The following is a 26,987-nucleotide window of genomic DNA, read 5'->3' on the forward strand; positions in this document are numbered from 1 at the left end:
CCATATGAAGTGAAGTGCAAATGCAATCTTCCAACACCCCTGAAGTTATGTGCAAATGAAAAAAATAAAGGGAGATATTATTGGAGTTGTGCTAAGTATCCTAATAAAGAATGTAACTTCTTTCAATGGTCTCACAAATAGGTTGATTGCAGAAATAGAAACCAACTATCACAAAGTGAAGACATTCTTGAAGATAAAAAGTCAATGGAAATAAAAAAATTAAAGAGAGAATTGAAATCAATAGAGCATCAACTAATCATTTGGAAAATGAGTGTATTGGTTTTAGTTATAAATTGTGTACTCGTCTTTATCTTTAAAAATATGTCATGTAGTTGCAAAATGTATTGATATATGAAAGGAAATTTTCATGATTGTTAAATAATAGAGTATGAAGCTCAAATTAAAGTCATATTATCAATATACAATGCCTTGCCTAAATATTATAATTGCATTATAGATTGCCGACACATAATGGTTGACTCATCTAAAAATTGCATGAGCAATTTATATTGCATTTTCATCATGGTTTGCCTCCTCTAAATAATAAAATCACAATATAGGTTGCATTAACAAAAATGACCAATCATCATTGTCTAATGCAAAAAACCCAAATAATTTATGGATATTGCTGCATCGTGACAAAATCTAATTTTCTCCTCAGATAAGAAACCAAACTTTGAAAGATAGCCATACCAATACACCAATGTCTGTAGATTGCTATCTTTATAACTTGTCCACAAATCATAGCATCGTGTCTCATAAGAATACATGTCAAAAACAGCATGCATTTCCAAGCTAATAACTTGCACATAATAAAGAGATGAAACATCCCCTTAGCAACTAGGAAAACTAATCATAATCTGCTAAAAATTACTCAAAATCTGAGCTCAACTTATCTAGCTAAAACTAATGCTGAATCTCAGGCAAACAAGAGATGAAAATAGCCCCTTAGCTGAAGAAAAACTGAAGTTCATATGAAGCTGAAATTGCTCATAATCTGAGCACAACCTGATCATAACTAAAACTGAAGCAAACATTGGGCTAAAACTGCTCATAATCATTTGCTCAACCTGATTATAACCATAGAGCTGAAACTAAAGTAAACATTGAGCCGAAACTGCTCATAAACTAGGCACAACCTAGTCATAACCAAAGAGCTGAAACTGAAGCAAACATTAAGTTGAAACTGCTCATAATTAAGCCAACACAACCTAGTAATAACCACAAAGCAAACAAAATCATACACAACATTCACAAGTTCATAACATGATCATAACCTGATCATAAACAATTATACAAAATAAAATAGCAGTTTTATCATGAAAATAAAAGCAAAGTCATAACCAAAGTATCATAGGCTGTATTATTGCAGCTTTACATAAAGCACCAAAAGTATGAGGATTAATTAGTTATTATTAGAATGAGCCACATAAAAACAACAAAATGACAAAAGGTGGAAGGAAACAACTTCACACATCCGTCAATCCTCTTTGTCAAATCCATTTTCCTGGATAACCTTCTCTATAAAAAATTCCTAAGCAATTTTTTTTTTTGATAATAAACCTCTTAGATTCCGATTCATCGTCATACAAATAATCAAGAACGTTATCCACTATTGTCAGAGAAATTAGTCTCATGTGCTAATAAAGCCTTGGCCATGCTCTCGCTCCAATGTAAATATGTTGATTTTGAATTGAATAAGACATGGACTCGATGAGATCACGCATTAGTGAATCATCATCTTTACCCTTGTCGCTCTTCTTTTTTGATTGAAGTTTGACATTGGATGTAGAAGTTACACCACTAGATGACTTCATGTTTTGAGACTGAGTGTTGATCTTTTCTACACTTGGTATATCAGTCTCAAAATATGTGTTGGGGGTCTCCTCATTATCATTTTCAGAAAGATTTATTGGTTCCTTTGAAAATTCAAGAGTCCGACTAGAACCAAGTTTCTTATACATATCTTTTGCCAAGTTTCCCGTTGCTTGGTCATCATCAACAATGACACATAAATCATCATAGTGAGTGAGAGGCGTGTTCAAGTACTCCTTCAACTTAGAGCTATTACACTTCTTGTCCTGTATAGTAAACTAATGTAAGGAAAAATGCAAGATAAATATGGTTGTATAGAAATAATACGGATAAATATTCAAAATATAAATCAATATTTTTGTCAATATATCAAAAGACTCTAGGTCCATGGTCACAATTTTTGTCTTTGGATCAATATCCGGCACCACTCATGTTCATGACAATTTGCATATCATAAAGCTTAGTCTTCAAGGTTTTCATATGGTTCGTCACATTTATCTTGGTGAATTCAGCTCCACACTGCTTGTTTGCCTCTTTAGCAACCACCTTGTATGCATGCATTTTGAAGTTCCTATCAATCTTGAGACCATCCCTCACCAACTGAGAAAGAATAGGGATTAGAACATCATCATGCCTTGAATTTCAATACATGTTAGGCACACCTCTAGTGTTTGGAGTCTTATCTATAATTGTTGATGGCATTTTCCTTTTAGCAATTGCTTTCTTCTTTCTTTTACTTGGTGAAATTGCCTCGGCGTTAACTTCAATAGCCCTCTTCAATGAAGGACTATATCCAGAGTGGGTACCAGTGCTATGTGAGCTAGGGGTTGCATAGATAATTGGGTGGTTACTAAGCATATTACTATATAACATAGGTTGTTGAGTCATAAATGAGAAATTATTGTCATAATGAGAGTAATATCGATAAGGAGGTGGAGGAGCATAGTAGTGGGTATGGGGGGATGACATGAAGTTCATGTTCAAGTTTGAAGGAGGAACCCTAGGGGTTTTAGGGGCAAGAGTAGCTTCAAACTCCTTGCTTTTATCAACATCATCAAAATCAGCCATACTTAGAAGAAAAAAACTCTTGTTACACATATCAAGTAATGCAAATCTAAAATCAAACTAACATATGAAAAAGATTTAATCATGCCAAACAATAGTTGAGACGCCAAACTTAAGAAATGCAATAAGTCTAGAGATACTAATATTAAATTACAAGCCAATTTCGGTTGTGTCCACATCACGATACTTATTACAATAATCTACCCATATAACACTTGCAATTTGGTCCCCCTTCTCTTTCCATTCATTCCTTGAATCTCTTTCCTCTTTTTGTATCGTAGTTTGAGTAAAGTTGACAATATTGTCATCTTCACCCTCATTAGCTATTTCTCCACCATCATCTTCAGTAGTAATGTTCTCTCTTCAGTAAGTCATCGCCTGTATCCAGGGGCATAGCTATGTAGAGCTTGCCCTGGGCAGCTGCCCAGGGCAAGAAAATAATTTTTTAATACCCGTAACCCAAGGGCCAGATGCATCCCCCCACGGCCCACCCTTTATTTCTCTTCTCCCCCACATATTTCGAAGTGAATAAAGATTCAGAGAACAGAAAAGGGGGCTGGCCAAAAAAAAACTCAGGCCTAGTGTTTCAATGGCGGAGATCTTGGTCAAGCTTCGAGTCTGAGCCCTCTCTCACAGTCTCACCCGCCCCTAGCCGGCTGGCCCTGGTTGGATCCAACATCCAAGCGCTTCGTCGTCGCCAAGCAAGCCCTCAACCGCTCGACCCATACCCACGAACAAACTTCCTCCTGCGCTCTCCGTTACGTCTGCCATACCCACGAAAGCAAGGAGTACCTGCCAAAAGAAATCAAAGGGTAAAACAAGGAGAAAAACCAAATATTAATTAAAGGTTTGTTAGGTTGTTCCTCAAATAAAGGAACGTGAATTTTCTTTAGCCTACAATATATATTTTTCTGTTATCTCCTAATGAGTACTTTTTAGCCAATAAAAGAAGATCCAAAATAGGGATAACACACAAGAAAAAAAATCTACGCTTTTTCATCTTATTTCTTCTTTCTCTGCTAACTTTCTTCCCTTCAATAGTTCTTCTTTACTATTACTATTGGTTTGCTTACTCTTTGGTCATCTCCCCGACGTGGTCGTGCACGCTAGGGTTCCGGTAGAGAAGAGATTGTAACGCTAAGGAGTATCTCGCTTTGGCTGATCGTATGAGATCGGCAGATACCTCTTTAGGGTAGTGTTTCACCACACGCCTTCCCCGAGGCCGATGAATTCACTCATTTATTTTTCTTCCATAAAACTACTATATTTGTGAATTCTAGTCTAACAAGAACTTCACATAGATTTCTCTCCTTCAAGGCAAAAGAAGCCTTGGTGTGTAAACAATAAACATAGATAGAGAGATATGAGAAACCACATTAGAATTCAGAATAAACCTAAGTAGAAGCAAATAGTTCACTTACCCCTATGTAGGGGTGTGCAACGGTCGGTTCGGTTCGGTTTTTATCAAAATTTGAACAACCGAACCGAACCGCCTATAATTCAAAACCGAACCAAACTGTTGCAAGTCGGTTCGGTACGGTTCGGTTCGGTTTGTTCGGTTCTAACTTCATCAAACTTCTTATCAAACAACAAACTGTGTTAAAGAAAAAAATATCAACAAAGTAGGAGATTATGAAGCATTAAACACTGATATAATGATATTGTTTTCAACCCATAATGATCCAGAAAATGAGTTTAGAGTTTGAGTCTTTGACTCTTTAGGGACGGGTCAGGTAGGGTTTGAGATCAGAATGGGTAGTATTGCACTATATTCGGTCGGTTCGGGTCGGTTCGGGTTGAAAAGTTTTCAAACCGACCCGAACCGCCATACTCATAAAACCGATTTTTTCGGATCGGTTCGGGTCGGTTCGGTCGGTTTTTTCGGTTTGGACCGAACCATGCTCAACCCTACCCCTATGCAACAGAAGGCGGACACGGCCAGGAGTTAGCACTCCCTGCTTCATGGGAAATCCTTGCTTATCATACCCTCACATGATCTTGAATACATAGCCTTTGAATTCCTAAAGAAAGAATAGGAATTGTAAAATATATCTCAAAAATATCGAAACTTATGATATCCTTAAAGGTTTTCATGATATGGGACCAATTATACCTCACCCAAGGCATCCCCACTGACTTCTTGAGATATTCTCTTGTCATAAAATGCCCGGCTGTAAAAGAGGATGCAATTCATTGCAAAAAATAACCTTAACACATAAGCTTGCACAAAGAAAAGGCCATTGTTACAAATTGATTCTGCATTTATCTGGTTATGAACTACAATTTATCTCAATATATCACTCCAGATGAAACTAAGAGCATCTACACAGTTCATAGTTCACATATGGCTTATACAAAGATACTGCAATATCATACATTGATAAGAGCAAGTGCAACAATCTCCTAGTAGGGAGCTCTTGTTGGAGTGCTCTCAAGCATGGGGCCCACTTAGGAGCTTCATACTAGAAAAAATATTCTAACAAACTCCCAACTAGGAGCATAAATATTATTTGAAAAATCTATTCTTCTATGTCTAACATTTTATAAATATTTTTTAAAACAACAAATCTAATAAAAAAATATTTTTAGTGGGCCCCACCCCTTAGGAGCTCTCAGGTGCTCCACAAATTTGTGGAGCTCTTAGGAGCTCCATGGTGGGCCCCACCGCCAACTAGGATTTGAGAGCTTCCTTGGGAGCTTGTTGGAAGGTCTTGGGAGCTTTTTCTTGCCACATAGGACTTAGGAGCATTCTTGGGAGGCTGTTGCACTTGCTCTAATACAAACATGTGCAGAAAATTTTGGAAGTGTAGAAGATGTGTCATGTTCAGGGTCTCGAAGCTCAGACAGATTAGTTGACAGAATAAAGTCAAGGCGTCTATGAGAGGGATTATTATGTACAGCAGCTGAGAGTGTCCTTTGCCCTAGAAGTCCCCACATTTCTAGAATCAGCGATAAAATTAATAGTGATTAGGTTTATAGGTAAAGATGAGTAAACATTTGGGACTAGAAATAAAAAACCCTAAAATTAATACGTGCTTACAAAATTCCACTATATCATGCACAGAGCGAATATTTCATTTAGCAGATTTACTATCATGATATGAAAATAAAAGCTAAATACAGAAATGATAGTTATTATCCGAGATGCCCGCGCGCCCCCCCGCACGCAAACACAGCACACATGTGAATCAGCAAGCGACTTTCCTACAAGATAATAGATGAAAAGTTTTACAATTTCTATTAACGGGCTCAATGACAAGGAAATAGATATACAAAAGCATTAATACTCTTATGACATGCAGACATAAATGATAGCCATTGCCAAAAACTTATGATACAATACTTCTGAATATTTCAAAGATTAGGATCAATGACAATTTTATGGGTCATTGAGAATGCAGTCTCATCTAAAGATTTAAACAATAGTTAAATCTTTGTACGTTAACAACATGAAAATTTCCCCCAAAAAAGGTCATCAACGAAGAATGAAAATGGTTCGAGCTAGAGATCTCACAGTTTCTGATCGTCATCGATCTCGAGCTTCTTCTGGCATCCAGTGGTCGGATTCTCAATGTTAAACTGCAAGAATTGGGCAACAAATTAGCACGGAAGTAGATTGAGAGAAGATTAACAGAAGAAAAGTTCAAGCATTTTAGGGTTTCGAAGATAACCTTCATTTTGACTCGAAAGCCGACACGATAACAGTGAGCTCTCTCTCTCTCTCAAGAGGAAAAAGATTAGGGGGATAATGAGATAATTTTAAGATTCTATTTTATAGTGTTATTTATTAGGACAATAGAATAAGGATAATATATTTTTGTGTTATTATTTTTTTGAAACAATAGTGAGACAATTTTACCACTTGGGATAAAATTACCCCATTCATATACAAAAATATTGTCTCAATAGTAAAAATTTACCCCATCCTTCATATTGGAACAATTTTTTGGCACTTTGAAGGCAATTGAGATAATTTTTAAACTTTTTTGTATTACTTAAAATAATACATGCTAACTATATTATAAATATATGACATGATATATAAAGTATAAAGTAACAATATATTCGATAGATTATATTATATTATAATATAATATAATAAAATATTATTATAGTTTAATTTATATGTATAATTTATTTTATAATTTTTATTATATATTATTATGCAATATCACATACTATATTATATAATAGTACAACACATTTATTAATAAATTATAATAATATTGTTAATAATATTTATTATTTATATATATTTTATATAATATTAATTAGTATTATAGTATAACATACTATTTTTTATATAAACATATATTATTATATAATATTTTAATAACATATTTTAATATTTAATAAGCATATATTATTATATATAAAGTAAAATATTAACTATTTTATACCGTACATTATATCCTATGATACTATATTATAATATATTAAATTAAATAATATGTTATAAAAGTATTATATTAAATATATTGTTCATATATTATATCAATTTAATAACATATATTAATAATATTATATAATATATAATTATATAATATTAATTAGTAATTATAATATAACATATTTATTATAATATAATATAATATTTTAATAACATATATTATATATATAAAGTAAAATATTACACTATTTATATACAGTACATTTATATCCTATGATACTATATTTATAATATATTAAATAAAATAACATATTATTAAAGTATTATATTAAAATATATTGTTCATATATTATATTAATTATTATATAATGTAGGATACTAATATAATGTAATATATATAATAATTAATAAATTAATTAGATTAATTATAGTATAACATATTATATTTTTATATAAATAAAATAATATATTATATTAAATATTATATTATTAAAATATTATGTTAAATATATTGATCTTATATTATATTAATTATTATATATTATATAGTATAGCATGCTAATATAATATAATATATGTAATATAATAATTAATAATATTAATTAGTAATTATAGTACAATATATTATATTTTAATATAAAGTAAAATAATATTTATATTATAATAATATATTAAATAATATATTAAACTAATTGGATAAATTAATTTAGAAGTAATTAATAGATAAAATTATATTTTAATAAGGTGTCACATCATCAATTATCACACATGAATTATCAAATCAAATACTCAAATTATCTCATTATCACACTTTATCCCATTTTGCTCCACTCAAAATATCCCAAAGGGATAAATTTATTCCATTAGAATAATTTTCCCACTTGGCCCCAATTTGTCCCAACCAATAACCCCCAGGGTTTGGCCTTCTACATATGTATTAAAAAACAAGTCGGGTGGGATCCCAAAAAATCCACTTCACTAAAGCCCAAATAAACCCTTACATAAAGCCCCATAACGCTTCATTTATTTACGATCCTACCCATCACATTGTTCAAGTTGGAGACGAGGAGCCGCCGCGTTCAGGGATTGAGTTTCCACAGTAAGTGGCCGTGGATCCTCGCAAGCCTTTACATCGGCGTGATCCAGCTCTGGGATGGGAACCCTAATTGGTCGCTTCGATGAGCACGATGGCCCTGTTCGTGGGGTCCACTTCCATAGCTCTCAGCCCCTCTTCGTCTCCGGAGGTGGTGCTCGATACTCTTTGCTTTCTTGATTTTGCGGTGATTTTTGAGCTCTTGATTTTAGGGTTAAAGATTGAGATTTTTGTTTGAAAATCTGAAGTTAATCGAACAGTAATTGCGGAATGTGCTTAAAGATATCGGCGTATTCTTGGTCTGAAACATTTGCCGTCCCAATGAGGTGTGTTGGTTGTCACATTGCTAATTTTTCCTATCAGAGTCCTTTTCTTGACATCTTGATTTTATGGTTAGAGATTGAGATTTTGTTTTGAAATGTGAAATTAGTAATTGAAGAATGTGCTTAAAGCTATCACTATTTTTGTGTTCTGGAGGTTTTCCCATTGCTAAATTTTCTGGACAATGATCTAAAATGTTATCACATTTGCAGTCAAGAAACTGATGGGCATGAGAGGGGCTCATTGTAAACCTACCTTAAATGTGCCCGAATTTGCTAGTTTTCTTTGACGAGCAAGACCCATCGGTAAAATCCCACATTAAGGAGCAAGAGAGGAACTATGTCCTTACGAGCACAATTTGAACCTACAAGCATGAGCAATTCATTTTCATGCATCCTTCTTGCCATTGTTTTAAATATCCCCGACATGGCCCGATATATCCTTTTACAGGGCTTGTCGCAACTGATATGGTCTTTAAATATCTTTTACTGCTTTTTGGCTATTTTGAGTGATAAATCCCTGATATGGCCGATATATTAGCCGATATGTGGACCAATATATCTTTTTATATAGCTTGTTGCAAAATAATATATTGTGTTTGGAATTTTTGGGCGAGATATCAAGATTTCCCCATTATATCAAATGACATTTTGCCCTCTAAAAAACAGATCGAATGTTGCAACGTTGCTTTGCACTTTTGTTTGTTTTAGAAAGTTGATTAGTGATCCTAAACATATATTATTCATATTTTGTATGCTTAAATTTTATTACATATGTCGAGATTATATTTTAATGCATTATACTATGTATGCAAACATTCATTATGGCATTCCGATATTTACCACATATCCCCGATATTTCTCCGATATCCATAATCCGATATGAATTTTGGCCATCCGATATTTCCCCGATATCCGATATTTAAAACATTGCTTCTTGTTAATTAAAAATTAAATAAACTAATAGCATGCAAATAAATCCGAAATAAAAAGAACAGAAAATCTAGCCTGATCGGATAGCAGTCGTGCAATTACTGCACAGTCTGCACTGTCTTAGAAAATTAAGGACCCGCCTATCGTTCTGGCGCAGATGATCCCCTCTCTCCTAGCGGTAAAAATATCTCAGAAGCGGCCGACCTCTGTACTCGGACGAGAGTAGAGAGCTTCTGCTCAGATAAAGATGATTGCCCAAAATTAAAATAAGAACAACTCAACAAAGAGTTTAAATTTTTCGAGAAGAAGACTAAAGGACTTTGTTTTTCCGAGAGGGAGAAGAGTAAAACGAATTTTCATTTTTGTAATTCCTGTGTGTTTTTTGAACTATGCAAGTCTGTTTTATAAGGGTGGGAAACCCTGAGAGCCGTTGAGAATTTCCGCATGTTCACAAATCACGCAACTTCCTGCACGTTCTCCGCAGCCGTTTGAACTTCCCGCACGTTGCACGTTGCCGAGTCCAAAGAAAATGGAAAAGTTAAATTGAAAATTCAAAACGTGGCGAGGCGGGCGAGCGCGTGCGCGGCGTGGCGAGGCTCACGCACGGGCGGCACGGCGTGGCGAATCGGGCTGGCGCGTGCCCGCACGTGTGAGCCCAAACAAATTGAAAAATCAAAAACACCTTCCTCTTGGGGGCCCTCAAGGGGAAAAGAGAGGAGAACCAATTTAAACACCCAATCATCCCTTATACTAGGTAATGTGGGACTATTCTTTGAAGGCAAATTGCCTTTTCTCCTCTACAAGGCCAACAGTCCCCCCAAAAGATAATATTGACTAAAAACTCGGGTAATTAAAATAAATCAATAAATCATAAAATAAATATAAGTTGGGTAACCTTTCGTATCATAAATTCGGGAGAGGTAGCTTTCGACTTTGAACATTTTTTTAGTGGGTTCATCGCAACCTGAGGGACATAATGGACTAGACCTTGAATTAGGCACATTGTACCAGATATTGATAAAATCACACACAATGTCTTCATCTATTGAGTAAAGTGGGTTGAGCGTTAAAGGTCATGTTTACAATAACCGATTTATGAGAGTTTCTAGAGGTTAGCCTTGCCCTACCCAATTGCGACCATCACGGTTCCTCTCACGTAGGTAAATCCTCTAAAGATATTACATCTGGATATCATACCCTCCATAATACATGTGTTAGACTTATTAAGAGTAAAACTCAACCTAACCAGCTGTATCATAAGAGCATTGCCATCATAGAGAAGGGGTAGTAGCAGATGCTACCATAATGATACATGAATATATCAAGGCCGATACTCCACAAGAGTGTCACTAGTCCAACTTGTTTCTACCACATTGAATCTACATTGGGACCGCGTCTTCAAATAAAGGTTGAGTTCCTCCTGTTAGTGATCTCATCTATAGGCCTAACCCCATCTCCCTCGATGAATCCAGAACCACACTCCTGGATAGACCCTTAGTCAACGGGTCAGTAAGATTCTTTTCAGATTTTACAAAGTCTAGAATCATAACTTTGCCTAGCAGACATTGTATAAATTTATATCTTATTTCAATATGTCTATTAAGTTTTTTATTTACATGCACTTGCTTTAGAAGCTCTATGGTGGTTCCAGAGGACATGGCGGCATTTATTCGTTTTTTTTTTTTTAGCCGATACGAAATCGCTGATTTTAACTCGTATTGCGTTTTTGGGGTCATGGCGGGGATATATCAGAAAAAATCAGACATTGCGGGCGTCATTTCGGGGATCAAAAATCGGCCAACTTTGTTAAATATCGGTTTTAGGCTTATTGGGTCGAATTTGAACCCGACCCGACCCAATATGCCATATTAGTTTTAAGCTAGGGGTTTTCCCCCCATTTCAGCCGATCCTCAACTCAGCTGCTCCTTCTCCTTGCGACGACGTGGAATAGACGACGCCGACGACCGACGACGCCGACGACGCTGACCGCCGCCGAATCCTTCACCTCCGGATCTGCCGCCGACCGACTCAAACTCAGGTTTTTTTTTCATTTTTTTTCTTGTTTTCTTCTTTTTTTTGAAAATAATTTTTTTTTCTCTTCTTTTCTCTGCAGCGAGATTATCTCTTTGCTCGACCGCCGACCGACTCTAGTTTGATTTTATTTGCTGGTAAGTGGTAATTGAAAGTTTTGATCTTTGTCTAGTTTGATGAGAATGCCCCCCTCAAGAAGTTAAAAGGCAATCTAATTCCCGTGTTTTTTTTCTTTTTCTTTTCTTGTTTCCTTTCCCTTTTTTTATTTTGGAAACCTTATCAAAATTATTCTCCAAAGACCGAAATTTCAAAACATAAAGGAGATCCATTAATTCCTCTCCTCACGCTGAATCCGTCATGCTTTGCTTGCATTTACATGAGCAAGAGTGTTACAGTTGGAAATAGTGCTATTAGTGTGACCTCTTTTAACTGCAACGTCGATTTTGTCATGAGAAAAATTCCCCCCCTCTAGCTTTGACATAATTTCTACAGTAATTTTATTTTTCGGATAATTTGTCGAGTCAATGTATCTGTGCTTAAGTAATCAAATATTAATATCTGTATTAGATCCGATCAAATGGATGTATCTGTGCGAACGTTGTACATATAGCTTTTGTTTCAAACTGTTATTTACATAATTGTTTCAAACGTTATACAATAATTTTGGTAGCTGTGTTGGCCCTGTTGGGAAATTTGATTGATCCTTCATTCTTGCTCGTTGCTACTTAAGTCTCAAGTATAATCTGTAAAAAAGAAAAACAAAGTCAGTGAGCAACAACAATTTAGTAATTAGTATAATTAGAAAAAGAGCTTAAAACTAGTAATTAGCATGCTAACTAATAAATTATAAACATATAAATATTTGATTGAATTGTATAATCAGTGACACCATGCATGAATCATGATGCATAATTATTTGATTGAATTGTAAATATGTAATTGGTTTTAAGTTTGTTTAAAACTAATTATATGTTTGTTGTCTATTGTAATTTTTAGGAACATGTCATTAGAAGGACAAGGGTCTACTAAGCCGCCAACATCAAAACCGGACGGTAAAGATCCATGTTAGGCATACGGGGAGAGAGTTGGCTCCGATACCAACAAGATTAAATGCAAATATTGCACTCAGACATTCAATGACGGGATTACTGGATTCAAATCTCATTTAGCCAGAAAGAGAGGGAATTGCACACCGTGCATAAAAGTCCCTGATGATGTTAAAATAAAAGTCTCTGAAATACTGGAGAATGCAAAGAAGAGCAAGGAGGATAAGGAGACAAAGATCCATAATTTGTTGAGTGAAGTGCATATAGGGGAGGAAGAGGAGGAGCATAACTCCTTGACTACTCGAAGCTCGTCATCCTCTTACAAGCCAGTAGGCCCAATGGACTCCTTTGCTGCTCGTTCTCCTGAAGAGACCGCCCAATTAGTAGCTAAGGGCAAACAACCATCGATGGACTCCAAGCTAAGAAAGAAGAAAAGGGAAGATGTTATGCAATACATTTCCAAATGGTTCTTTGAAGCTGGCATTCCATTTCATACAGCCACACTTCCCTCTTTTCATCAAATGCTACAAGCCGTGGGGATGTTTGGAAGTCATTTACAAGCTTCATCAATGTACGAGTTGAGTGAGACTTGCTTGCAGAGAGAGGTGGATGCAACGGATGAGATTGTTGAGAACTTCAAGAAGACATGCATTGTCAATGGTTGTTCCCTGATGACTGATGCTTGGAGTGATCGAAAGTCTAGAAGTATCATGAACATAGTTGTACACTCTGCCGGGAGGGCATGTTTTTTGTCTTCACATGATGCATCGGCCGATAAGCATGATGCTGACTATATTTGTGACTTTGTGGACAAGGCTATTGATGAGTTAGGGGAGGAAAATGTGGTGCAGATTGTCACTGATGGAGCTTCAAATAATATGGCGGCCTCTAAGAAATTGGAGGAGAAGAGGAAAAACATATTTTGGACCACTTGCGCAGCGCACACCGTGAACTTGATGTTATGTGACATAGCCAAGTTCAAACCCATTCATAATGCCATTACAATGGGGAGGAGTGTATCGGTATTTATATATAATCATACCAAGCCTCTTCAATTGTTTAGAGAGTTTACTAAGGGTGATCTTGTGAGACTGGGGGTTACAAGATTTGCTACGGTATTCCTCTCACTGCAATCATTAAGGGATCACAAGAAAGAGATGAGGCGGATGTTCATCTCTGATCAATGGATGGATTGTAGCCTTTCAAGAACAACAGCGGGCAAAAAGGTATGTATTTAAACTTTAAAAATTAAAATTGATAGCTACAAAGTATTCCTTTCATCATTTATATTTCATTCATTCTTTAATTGTTTGTATTATTTGTAGGTTGCTGAGATAGTTGTTAGCAACAAGTTCTGGGACAATATAGACTTTGCCCTCAAAGTTTTCAATCCTTTAGTGAAAGTTCTCCGGAGAGCCGATGGTGATAAAGTCCCATCTATGGGATTTATATATGGAGATATGTTGGTGGCCTTAGAAGAGTTGAAAGTAGCCCTTGGAAATGATGAGAAAAAATATATTCCCATATTGAAAATGATTAAGCCAAGATTCAATAAGAAGCTTTGTGGTTCACTACATAAAGCGGGCTACTACTTGAATCCATATTTCTATTATCCGGCTTACACGGAAATTGAAAAAGATGGAACTTTCATGACATCCCTTGTAGATTGTATGCATAAAATCTTCCCAAATGACCATGCGACTTTCACAAAGATTGGAGCTCAATTACCTAATTATCAAGAACGTCTAGGGTCATTTGGAAATGAATATGCGAAGCGAGGAGCTTCTAAGGGTGATTGTCCAGGTAACTTTATAATATTAAATTAATTCATTAACCTTTATTACAAATTTATAAGTTACTAATTTTTTCAAATATGAATTAACTAGTTACATGGTGGAGGCTTTATGGGAATGATACTCCCGAATTGAGAAAGATGGCAATGAGGATTTTGGCCTTGACAACTAGCTTTTCGGCATGTGAAAGAAATTAGAGCACATTTGAGATGGTAATAAACTAATAATGATTGAATTTAGATTATGTTGTAGCCTTGTAGGTTTATAGCATTTTGTGCTAATTCATGTTTTCACTTGTAGATTCATACTAAGAAGAGAAATAGATTATCTCACAAAAAGCTTCATGACCTCGTCTTTGTCAAATTCAATGCAAAATTGAAGAACAAACATGCTGTCATAGATAGAGATCCTTTGTGCGCCTATGATGATGAGGAAATGGTCTCTGAATGGTTGATGGATTCAAACGGGGATGATAGCGATGATGAAGTATTTCCGGGAGAATGTTTGACTTTTAGACAAGTTGGTGACATTTCAGGAGCTAATCCAAGAAAGCGAAAAAGTGCACGAACGCAAACCTATAAAAGAAAGAAAATGTCGATATCATCTTCTTCGAAGGGGAAGGAGCCGGTGGAGGATGATGAGGAAGAAGATATTGAGACATCATCATCGGAGTCGAATGAGGAGGATATTCTTACTCTTGATTTTGATGAGGATTGATTATAGTCCTCTTAGTTTCAATGTTATTTTGGAATTACTTTTGGATAATTGGATGTTAAACAATTATGAGCTATTTGTAACTTTGAAAACTTGGTTGTATGCTTGCTTTGTTTATGTTTCTCTATGGATATAAATCTTGTGATTTTCATTCTATATATTATAATTTATATGTCACTTGCTTCATTCCTTATATGTTATTCTATGTTTACTAACAACATCTTCATATTTTGTAGGTCAAGCATTCAGATGGTGTCAATATGCACTCGGGAATCAGGTGTCTACAATTGGTTAGTGATCCTAACATCAATAATTATATGTTTAGACAATATAATTATCAAGTATGTAAAGATTCCATTTATGATATTATATCAACCTATTCGATATGACAATCCGATATTTTTTTCATGTCCCCCGATATATCCCCGATTTTCGCTATCCGACATGAATTTTGGCCGACCGACATGAACCCGACATCCGACATTTAAAACATTGGTTCCAGAATCAGAGTGAATAGAAATTGGAGAAGAGGGTTTAGGGACCAAAGACGGTTCAGAGAGTAGATCTTTTAATCATTCTGCTTTTGTGCAAGTGATATCAAGTGCAATCAATTCAGACTCTATGGTGTTCCTGACAATTACTGTTTGCTTACAGGATTTTTATGATACAGCTGCACCATCAAAAAAGAATACATATCTAGATATAGATTTTACACTGTTAGAATCCATGACCCAATTGACGTCACTATATCATTCTATTACATCAGGGTATCCAGTGTAAGTTAAGCAATATTCAACCGTGCCTTTCAAGTATTTAAATACTCTTTAAGGCAATCCTGTGATCTTTGCTAGGGTTGCTGGTATAATGGCGCAGTCTCCCTTCAGCATAAGCTATATCAGGTCTTGTCCGATTGGATATGTATAGGAGAGATCCAATCAGCTAAAAATACTTCAGATGGGAGACTGATTCACCTTCATTCTTCTTCAAAGATATAGAAGAGTCATAAGGTGTAGAGACAGGTTTAGAGTTATAAAAATTAAATTTGGTCAGCATTTTCTCAATACTATGAGAAAGGCCTAAGGATATTCCTCTAGTGTCTCTAGTGATTTTTATTCTAAGTATCATATCAACAAGACCTAAGTCTTTCATGTCAAAATTCTTAGAGAGATAATCCTTAACCTGTAAGATTACTTCAAGAGTTGTTCCAAAGATAAAGATATCATCAACATAGAGATAGAGGATGACATAATCATTGTTTATCACTTTAGTGTAGACACATTTATCATGTTCATTCACAGTGAAACCATATTGAGCAATGACATTGTTAAATTTCTGGTACTATTATTTAGGAGCTTATTTTAGACCATACTGAGATTTAACAAGTTTGCATATTTTATTTTCCTGGCATTTGGTAATAAAGCCTTTAGGTTGGTTCATACAGATTTCTTCATCTAAATCGTCATTCAAAAAAATAGTATTGACATCCATCTAATGTATGATCAATTTATGAATAGTAGCAAAGCCTAATAATACTCGAATAGTTGAGATTCAGGCTACAGGAGAATATGTATCGAAGTAATCGATACTCTTTTACTGAGTATAGCCTTTAGCTACTAATCTTGCTTTATATTTATCAATGAAACCATCAGCTCTAAGTTTCTTCTTGAATATCCACTTGCAACCAACATGTTTACAACCTGGAGGTAAGTCGCTTAGTATTCAAGTATGATTTTTTATTATAGATTTTATTTCATTATCAATAATTTTTTTTTTCAGAAAGGAGATTCAAGAGAATCCATTGCTTCCCTAAAGGAGCTTGGATCACCTTTAACAAGAAAGGTAAAGAAGTATTCTCCAAAATTCTTTTGAATTTTACCTCTTTTATTTCTTTGAGGTTCAAAATCTAGAGGTTCAGAAGAACTAGAAGATGGTAGATCAAAAGGAAGATATGATCTAAGGTTTTCTGAGATTTTGGATTTGAAAGAAAAGATGTTTTCAAAATAGATCACATCCCTTGCTTCAATGATAGTATTATTGGATGTCACTGATTTCAGAGTTAATGACTAGAAATCTGTTAACATTGCTATATAATGCATATCCAATAAATGCAGCATCAACAGTCTTAGATTTAATTTTCCTCTTCTTAGATTCGGGAATAGCTACCTTAGCCAAACAACCCCAAATCCGAAAGAAGTTCAACCTACGAGTTCTCCCCTTTCAATATCCATAAAGAGTTATATCAGAAATTTTGTAGGGAAGCCTATTGAGAATGAAACAAGCCGAAAGAAGAACTTCACTCCAGAGATTTACAGGTGCTCCCAAACTGATCAACATACAGTTCACCATGTCCATAAGGGTTCTGTTCTTTTGTTCAGCTACCCCGTTAGACTGTGTATAGGGAACCGTTACCTCATGAATAATACCATGCTGTTAGCAATACTCAGTCATTTCATTTGAGGTATACTTCCCCCACGATCAGATCTTAAAATCTTGATCTTCTTTTCAAGTTGGTTCTCAGATTCAGCTTTATACACCTTAAACTTATTTAAAACTTCATTTAGTTTTGAGAAGATAGATGTAACAATATCTGGAGTGATCGTCTATAAATATCATAAAATATCTCCTACCCCCTCAAGTGAGAACTTGGTTCGAATCACACGCATCACTATGAATTAATTCGAGGGGTTTGGAGTTTCTAGTTATAGACTCGAAAGGTTTCTTAGTGTGTTTCCCTTGTACACAAATCTCAAACTTAGATGAGGGATCATGAGATGATTTATGAATGAGATTTAATTTAATCATTCTCTACAAAGTTTAGAAATTTACATGTCCAAATCGTCCATCCAAAACATCATAAGATTCAATAATTTGTGTAACAGAAGATTCAAGAACTTCATTAGAACTGGAATTGATTACATTGAGCTTGAAAAGACCATTACAAATAAAATATTTTCCTATGAATACATTATTCTTTGTAATCATAAATTTATTGAATTCTTTTATAATCCTAAAGCCAGCTCTAAGAAGAAGAGATTCACTGATCAAGTTTCGGCAGAGAGAAGGAACATGATGAACGATTTGCAGACTTAGAGTTTTTTCAGAAGTCATGATGAGCTCTATGCATCCATTTTCTATTATTTATTTGGTGGAGTCATCTGCTAAACTTATGCTTCCTCCACATAATTCCTGGTAAGTTGAAAATCAAGAGCGATCATTGCAAACGTGAATATTAGCTCCAGAATCTAAGTACCAATTAGAGGAGGAAGTAAGAGAGAATTTACAAGATAGAATGAAGATGCTAACCTGAAAGAATTTGGATTTTCTTCAATCATATTTACTTTATTAGATCCATTTCCTTTTGGAGCAGGTTTTGCCGGTTCTTTCTTCCGATAGAAGCAGTTAGGAGCCAAGTGGTTGGTTCTACCACAGACATAGCAGAACTTTCCATCAGACTTATAGCTAGAAGAATTGTGATTTGATTTGGAAGATGATTTGTTGAGTGATTGCTGGTTTTTCTTAAATTTCTTCTCTTTGGGTTTGAAATTATTAGATTTAGACTTATCCTCTATCAAGTTCTTTCGGTCTTGATTTTGGAATTTTGTCTATGCTAGTCTTCAATGCGAATAGCCTTGATGGCTTCAGTTAACGTTAGATCTCCTTACTTGTGTCGGAGATCTTCAGAAAATCTAGACCAGGAAGGAGGGAGTTTGTTAATCAGACAGGAAACTTTAAAATCATCATTAAAGACGTTTATTTTTTATTGAAGGTGACGAATGAAATCTTGGAATGCATGAAATTGTTCATTTATAGGTTTGACATCAACCATCGTGAACTTGTTGAAGGAAGAGGATGTGAAACGCAGAATTCCGGCATCATCAAAGCCATATTATGCTTCAAGAGCATTCCATAGGTCTTTAGGACTTTTGAACTCATAATATATGTTATAAAGATTGTCCACAAGTGCACTAAGGATCCTATGACAGCAGTGATAGTTTATTTCTTCTGGCTTCATAGAACTAGAGAAGGAACTAGCACCAGAAGCAAAAGTGGAAGGAGTAAGTTGTTCATGTTTAGGACTATGAACACAGGAGAGTTGGAGTCATGGGTTGAGATCCAAAAGATGAAGAATCAGGAGTGTCAATGGCAGATAAGAGACTTAGAATAATGAGTCAGTATCTCATCTGATTAGTCCACCGTTTGTAGTTAACATCGGTAAACTTTTCAGATTTGACACTCTTAGAATGATCAATATTAGTCTGACTCAAGTTAACTAGTCTAGGTATTTTAAAATCTGATAGGAATGGAAGTTTTGTCAATACCACTTAACTAGTTACTTAGGAGTATGACTTAAGGGTATGAACTTGATTCAAGATTATTTATGAACTAGTAATATTAATCAGTAAATATGAAATTGAACAAATTAATTTTAAAACAGTAATTAGCAAGAATAATTGAAGCAATAATTCTATTTTTTTCGGGATTAATTTTGTAACAGTAACAAAAAGACAATTATTCTTATTTTGGAATATTTTTTATAACAAATTGACAATTAATTACGAATTAAACAATTAACAGTAACTAATTGTAACAAATTAACAGTAATATTTAGCAATGTTAACAGCAATTAATAATTATAGTAATTAACAATAATTATTTAATAGTAATTAACAATGAACAATTTCACAATAATTATATCAGATGAGCAGATTCTAATTTTGGATTAATTACAAATTGAAATTGAGCAGAAAATAATTATCAACAATTAAAAGCAATTAATTACAGATTAAAATTATTTCGGATTTCAAAATTAACATCTATAATAAATCAATCTTCTAGATTGTTAATTAAAAATTAAATAAACTTATAGCATGCAAATAAATCCGAAATAAAAAGAACAGAAAATTTGGCCTGATCGGGTAGCAGTCGTGCAATTACTGCACTGTCCTAAAAGATTGAGGGCTCGTCTATCGTCCTGACGCAGATGATCCCCTCTCCCCTAGCAGTAAAAAACCCCGGAAATGATCGTCCTCTGTACTCGGGCGAGAGTATAGAGCTTCTGCTCAGATGAAGACGGTTGCCCAAAATTAAAATAAGAACAGAGAGTTTAAATTTTTTGAGAAGAAGAATACTAAAGGACTTTGTTTTCCGAGAGGGAGAAGAGTATAACGAATTTTTGTTTCTGTAATTGCTGTGTGTTTTCCGAACTGTGCAGGTCTGTTTTATAAGGCTGGGAAACCCTGAGAGCCGTTGAGAATTTCCGCACGTTCCTCACAAATCGCGCAACTTCCCGCACGTTGCCAAGTCCAAAGAAAACGAAAAAACTAAATTAAAAATTCAAAACGTGGCGAGGCGGGCGGGCGCGCGCGCGTGTGATATGCAAAGCCCAAACAAATTGAAAAATCCAAAACACCCTCCTCTTGGGGGCCCTCAAAGGGTAAAGAGAGGAGAACCAATTTAAACACCCAACCATCCCTTACATTAGGCAATGTGGGACTATTCTTTGAAGGCAAATTGACTTTTCTCCTCTACAAGGCCAACACTTCTAACATCTAGAACTGAAAGTTCTCTATGTATTTGCCAGTATACTACTTTCGATTGCTAAGACATAACAGATAAAAATTGAAGGGACACATGACAATACATTTACTCTTTCAGAAAGCCGCCTTATCAAATTTCCCGTTCGATCTTATGGGGATCTGGTAGTTTTGACATCTCTCTAGTTAAGCCATTCTGTTGTGGCTAGAAGAGAGATGTAAACCATGAAATTAGAAGTTCTATTGAGAGTAGATATTTCGATTACCTTTTATGTAGATTATAGAGATTCGTTGATCCCTTCAAAAATAATTTCAGATTGGTCTTTTGATACTTGGATAATGATAATGTATACCAAAAGATAAATGCACTGAATGCCTTACTTATCTCTACTTTACAGGTGATGACTACAAGATAAAGGTCTGGAATCACAAGACATGTCGGTGCCTATTTACTCTTCTTGGGCATCTTGATTACATCCACACTATCCAATTTCATGAAGAGTCCCTTGGATTGTAAGTGCAAGAGATGATAAGACCATTAAGGTTTGGAATTGGCAGTCTCGAACACGCATTTCTGCGCTCACTGGGCATAGTGATTATGTCATGTCTGCATTTTTCCATCCAAAGAAGGACCTTATAGTATCAGCATCACTGGATCAAACTGTCAGAGTCTGGGATATCAGTGCTTTGAGGAAGAAAACGATATCTCCTGCTGATGATATATTGCGCCTAACCCAGATGAACACAGATTTATTTGGGCAAGTTGATGCTATGACGAAATATGTCCTGGAAGGTCATTACAGTGGAGTCAACTGGGCCTTCTATTCGTCCTACCACGTCTCTGATTATGTCTGGGGCAGATGATTGCCAAGTGAAAATGTGGGCAACGAATGGTATTCTACAAAAGTAGAGTTGTCCTTTAGTACAAAACAACATGATTATTAACTTAGAAACAATGGATTTAGTACAAAACAAAAGTAGAGTTGTCCTTATAATTCGATTTGAATTTTAAGATGTACGCAAAGGAGTATCTATTTAGTATTTATCAGGCATTAATGCATTCCACACATATCAAATATGCATTCTTGCCTATACCAACTACCCAGTGTTGTGCAACATAGGTTCTCACTTTGATTATATTAGGTACTGTACCTACGTATTTGACTTTAGAGCTGTTATAAGAGATTAATGAATATCCTTGTCATATAAGGGATCCTTTCATACGACAATGATGTGGTTGAATCTCTACCAAGTGATCAAAGGGTAGAGAGAAATCCTCATAACAAACACCTGGTTGAGATTGCGGCAAATCGTTGTATATGAGAGAATCCCCTCATACGAAATATGATATCCATTAACCTAATTGTTATAAACAGAAAATCCGATGCTTGGCATTTTTTTATTCATAATTGACTCTACGTTGTTGACACGTAATGATGGTCAATTTAATCTCACTTCCTTGTTCAAAAGATGTTGATAAGCCGACAAGGATATACAATCACAAATAGTTGTGTGCATCCCAAAAGAATTTATCCTATAATATTGCTCAGGCATGCTCCTGTACACACATGAACAATAGTTTTTATAGCTACAAAGCACAAAAGTATTCTTTACTACATTTGTTGTAGCTTTCCCATGCACATGTTTCTGCCCCTGCACAAGGATGACATGCACAAATTGAGAAATGGTCCAAAAATTTTTTGACCCCAAACATTTGGGATAGAGGCTTAGTTGTTGTTGTTGTTATTTTTCTAAATGTTGCACTAAAATGAAGAAATGGTTATGCCCTCTTATTCTCTGTTGTCCCTCATGTTCAACACAACTTCAACTATGTATGTTCAAAATAGCTTCATTATATTAATGGAGTGTTGGCATCAGACAGATATGCTGTCATCAGAGCTTTTCTTATTATGCAGTGATTTGTGTTACAGAGCCAATGCCATTAATGATGAAGAGCTTGTGTTTTTACTATTATAATATATTGATATATGATGATGAGAAGTCTAAAGAAGGTACTTTCTCTTACGAAGTATATTAACTTGTTTTATTTGCAGATGCAAAGGCTTGGGAAGTGGACACATTAAGAGGGCATATGAACAATGTATCTCGTGTGATGTTTAATGTGAAGCAGGACATTATTGTGTCCACCTCTGAGGATAAAAGTATTCGCATTTGGGATGCAACTACGTGTACTGGCATTCGGACATTCCGTCGTGAACATGATCTTTTATGGATTCTTGCAGCAATCCAGAAATTAATCCACTTGCAGCCGGTCATGACAGTGGATTGATGGTTTTCAAGATGTGGAGAGAACACACTGCTTTCTCTGTTATTGGGGATGTGCTTTATTATGTCAAAGATCAATTCTCGCGATTCTTTGAGTTTTCTTCTCAAAAGGATAACAAAGTTGTTTCTATAAAAAGTCCTGGTTCTGTCAGCTTGAATCAGGCACCTAGGACACTGTCTTTCAGCCCCACAGAGAATGCTGTCTTGATCTGCTTTAATGTTGAATGGTGGATTGTACGAACTGTATATTGTTCCTAAGGATAGTGGTGCAAGGGGTGATTTTGTTCAGGATTCTAAGAAAGGGTATGGTTATTCAGCTGTCTTTGTAGTTCGCAACAGGTTTGCAGTACTTGACAAAACCAACAATCAAGTATTGGTCATGAACCTCAAGTGCTCTTCCTTTTGCCACTGATACTATTTTTTATGCTGGGATGGGAACCTATTGTGCCAAGCAGAAGAGAGGGTCGTTATCTTTGATCTCCAGCAGAGGATTATTCTTGAAGAATTTCGGGCCCCTTCAGTGAAGCAGATAGTATGGTCAGGGGATATAGAGAGTGTTGCATTGCTCAGTAAAAATGCTGTAGTTATTATTAACAAGAAACTAGTACACCGGTGTACACTTCATGAGACTATCCGTGTAAAAAGTGGTGCCTGGGAAGAAAATGGTGGCTTCATCTATACAACTTTGAACCACATTAAAATACTGCCTCCCCAATTGGGACAGTGGGATTGTAAGAACTCTTGACATTCCTATATATCTCACCAAGGTTTCTGGAAGCAGTATATATTACTTGGATCGTGAGGGGAAGCACCAGGTCATATCAATTGATGGCACATAATATATCTTTAAGCTTGCCCTAATAAGGAAGAGAGATGATCATTTGATAGTATGATCAGAAGTTGATATGCGGCCAGGCTGTGATTGTTTATCTGCTGCAGAAAGGATTCCCTGAGGTTGCTCTTCACTTTGATGAGAAGACCCGATTCAACCTGGCCTTGGAGAGTGGTAATGTCCAGATAGCTGTTGCTTCTGCTAAGGAGATTGATGAGAAGGACCATTGGTACCGTTTAGGCATTGAGGCCCTTAGACAAGGAAATACTAGTATTGTGGAGTATGCATATCAGAGGAATTGAGGCCCTTAGACAAGGAAATACTAGTATCGTGGAGTATGCATATCAGAAGATTAATAATTTTGAAAGGCTGTCATTCCTGTATCTCATAACTGGGAACAAAGATAAGCTACCCAAGATGCTCAGGATTGCAGACATGAAGATTGATGTGGTGGGCCCGTTCCATAATGCAATGTATCTTCCTGCTGTTGAGGAATGCGTGAAAATCTTGGAGAATGCTGGTGATTTGCCTCTTGCCTATTTCACTGCTTCCACCCATGGTCTGATAGAAGTTGCTGATAGGCTTGCAGCTGAGTTGGAACAAAAAGGTATAACTCTCTCTTTGCCTGAAGGGAAAGCAAGATCACTTCTGATGCCACCTGCTTCCCTCATGTGTAGTGGAGATTGGCCATTGTTCAGGGCTTTGAGAGGCATTTTTTATGGTGGATTGGACACTGTTGGAAGGGCAGGACCTGGGGAGGAAGATGAAGCTGCTGATGCTGAATGGGGTCATGACGACTTGGATATTGTTAACGTGGATGGTGCAATACAAGATGCAGAAGTTAATGAAATTGAAGCAAACGGAGAAAATGATGAGGAGGGAGGGTGGGACCTCGAAGATTTGGAAGTACCAGCTGACATGGATTCTCCGAGGATTTCCACCAACACTCGTACTTCCGTCTTTGTTGCCCCTACTCCAGGGGTTTCTGTAAGCCAAATCTGGATTCAGTAAGTCTTTGCTAGCTAGAGAGCATGCAGCTGCTGGAAACTTTGATGCTGCAATGCGCCCTCTTAGTCGACAGTTGGGTATCAAGAACCTCACCCTCTTGAAACCAATGTCTAGTGGGTTACACATTGGGAGTCAAACCTATCTCAATGCTTTTCCTTCGGCTACAGATATATCCACTGCTCTTGAGAATGGGTGGAATGAGTCTGACAGTCCTAATGGGAGAGGCCCTCCAGCCATTGTGTTCAGGTTATCACAGATGGAAGCGAAGCTTAGGTCAGCTTATGATTATACAAATAAAGGAAAGTTCATAGATGCTTTACGCCTGTTTCATTGCATTTTACTCACAATCCCTCTCATCATGGTTGATTCCTGGAGCAAGGTGGATGAAGTGGAGGAGTTGATCGAGGTAACCAGAGAGTATGTTTTGGGCTTAAAGATTGAGCTAAGTAGGAAGGAAACCAAGGACAATAATATCTGACAACAGGAGCTGGCAGCATATTTGCTAACTGCAAACATTAGAAGCTTCACACGAGGCTGGCACTCATGAATGCAATGACTGTATGTCGCAGAGGAGGGAACTACTCCATAGCAGCCAATTTTGCAAGGATGCTTTTGGAGAACAGTCCACTTGAGCCCCAGGCAGAGAAGGCACAGAGAGTGCTGATGGCTTGTGGTGATAGGAGAGACACAAACCAGTTGAACTATGACTTTAGGAATCCTTTTGTGGTTTGTGGAGCAACTTTTGTTCCTATTTACCAAGGGCAGAAGGTTGTTTCATGCCTTTATTGTTGTGCAAGATTTATGCCAGCCATTGAAGGTCAGATTTGTTCTATTTGTGAGCTTGCAGTAGTTGGAGCGGATATGCCTCTGGTCTTCTCTGCTTCCCTTCACAGAAGAGATAGGGAAGGTATCCATCTCACATTCTTGTTCCTATGCTGAGCCCTTAGATTGTGACAGCCATGCTATATACTCTTAGAATTTATATGTTTTGAGGTGAAAACAAAATAGTGAAGGGTAGGAAATTTATTTCCGGCATTTTGTTTGCCATTTTGTCATCACACAAGGGCACATTTCAAACATAGAAGTTTCACTAGAATGAAGATGATCTTGTCTGTAGTTTTCAATTTTGAGTTTTTGGTAAAGAATGTGCAGAGATCTTGTCAAGAAGAGTGGTGTTAGTAGGAAAAATTGTCTCTGTAATCCATTGTTAGACTGATTCGTATCATTCTCAGTTGGAAGGTTAATATGCTGTAAAGCTCATTGTCTTAATCTAGGATCTTGATGACTGTTTGCTGTTTAGGTATTCATAGAAGGAAATTCAGCTGTCATAATTATAATGTCAGAGTACTTTGTTTTAATCAAGTTCAACTGCATTTACCTTACCATCTGCTGCTGAAACTTTGGGTACTAGGAAAATTTTCTGCTTTGTGCTGGCTTTGGTTTGTTACAATTACAGTTAGAAAAACTTCTTCTTTTGCCAATTTATGTATTATGCATCTGTGTCATTTCTATACTTTGTCACATTTCTTGTCCTTTTATTTTAGCGTCCTTTTATTTTAGTGCCCTCAAGATATATGTTTACAGGAGGCAGATACAAATTTCTTTGTTCCTTTACTCTTTTAATTTAGTCGACTGAAAACAGAGAACTATTTATGATTTATAATCTGAAGAAGGGTGACTGTAATTCCTGTTCTGTAATATGTTTATATTTTTGTGGAAATGCGCTTATTTTGTGGTCTCGATTTTCCCTGGATTTTTAATCCTTTACTTTCTATTTTCCAATTTCCTTAATGATTTGCATATGTTTTGTAAGTTGGGGTTTCTTGAGAAATAGGATAATGAAGGTTAAAGTAAAAACAAATATTTGAGAGTGTACATTTGAAACACCTAATCTTCGATATATAAGCTATTGTACTGAGTTACTGCATGGTAAATGCTTAGGCATGTGAATCTGCTGCAATAACAAGATGCGCGCATAATTCAATTATTATATCTAGGGTCTTACTTACAAGCTGATATATATTGATTTTGTTTGAAGTTTCTTACCTATGTGAAGCTTAACTATGAAGAAGGCTACGTATGTCAACCGGCAGGTTGACATGATAGTTGCAATTTACAGTCAGCGGA

At 35.9% G+C, this 26,987-nt stretch overlaps 2 protein-coding genes, 1 long non-coding RNA gene and 1 pseudogene across 4 annotated transcripts; 3 read left to right on the top strand and 1 right to left on the bottom strand.

The window, feature by feature from the left end:
- Nucleotides 3,603–6,446, bottom strand: LOC109832046. Its single transcript, XR_002244619.1, has 4 exons — nt 6,395–6,446; nt 4,994–5,051; nt 4,793–4,901; nt 3,603–3,672 (listed from the first exon to the last, which is right to left on the bottom strand). It is a non-coding gene; the product is annotated as an uncharacterized LOC109832046 (long non-coding RNA).
- Nucleotides 6,452–25,962, top strand: LOC109834543 (annotated as a pseudogene).
- On the top strand, nt 8,510–14,003 carry LOC109832769. Its single transcript, XM_020400182.1, has 4 exons — nt 8,510–8,689; nt 11,520–11,654; nt 11,730–11,784; nt 12,644–14,003. Exon 4 carries the CDS (start codon nt 13,032–13,034, stop codon nt 13,929–13,931), a length of 900 nt encoding a protein of 299 aa, XP_020255771.1. The 5' UTR covers nt 8,510–8,689; nt 11,520–11,654; nt 11,730–11,784; nt 12,644–13,031; the 3' UTR covers nt 13,932–14,003.
- On the top strand, nt 14,087–15,313 carry LOC109832770. 2 transcript variants are annotated; one of them, XR_002244972.1, is made up of 3 exons: nt 14,087–14,496; nt 14,580–14,698; nt 14,787–15,313. XR_002244972.1 is itself a non-coding variant. In XM_020400183.1 (2 exons), the coding sequence occupies exons 1-2, from the start codon at nt 14,696–14,698 to the stop codon at nt 15,201–15,203; spliced, it is 420 nt and encodes a 139-aa protein (XP_020255772.1). In that variant the 5' UTR covers nt 14,087–14,695; the 3' UTR covers nt 15,204–15,313. The 2 variants fall into 2 exon arrangements, 1 of the variants encoding a protein (XP_020255772.1); XM_020400183.1 differs by having other exon boundaries at nt 14,087–14,698.

Source organism: Asparagus officinalis, chromosome 3 (genome assembly GCF_001876935.1).
Source record: "Asparagus officinalis chromosome 3, Aspof.V1, whole genome shotgun sequence".
NCBI lineage: Eukaryota > Viridiplantae > Streptophyta > Magnoliopsida > Asparagales > Asparagaceae > Asparagus > Asparagus officinalis.

Coding starts and splice junctions, on each gene's coding strand:
- LOC109832769 (XM_020400182.1), top strand. CDS start 13,032: ATGGACTCCTTTGCTGCTCGTTCTCCTGAAGAGACCGCCCAATTAGTA.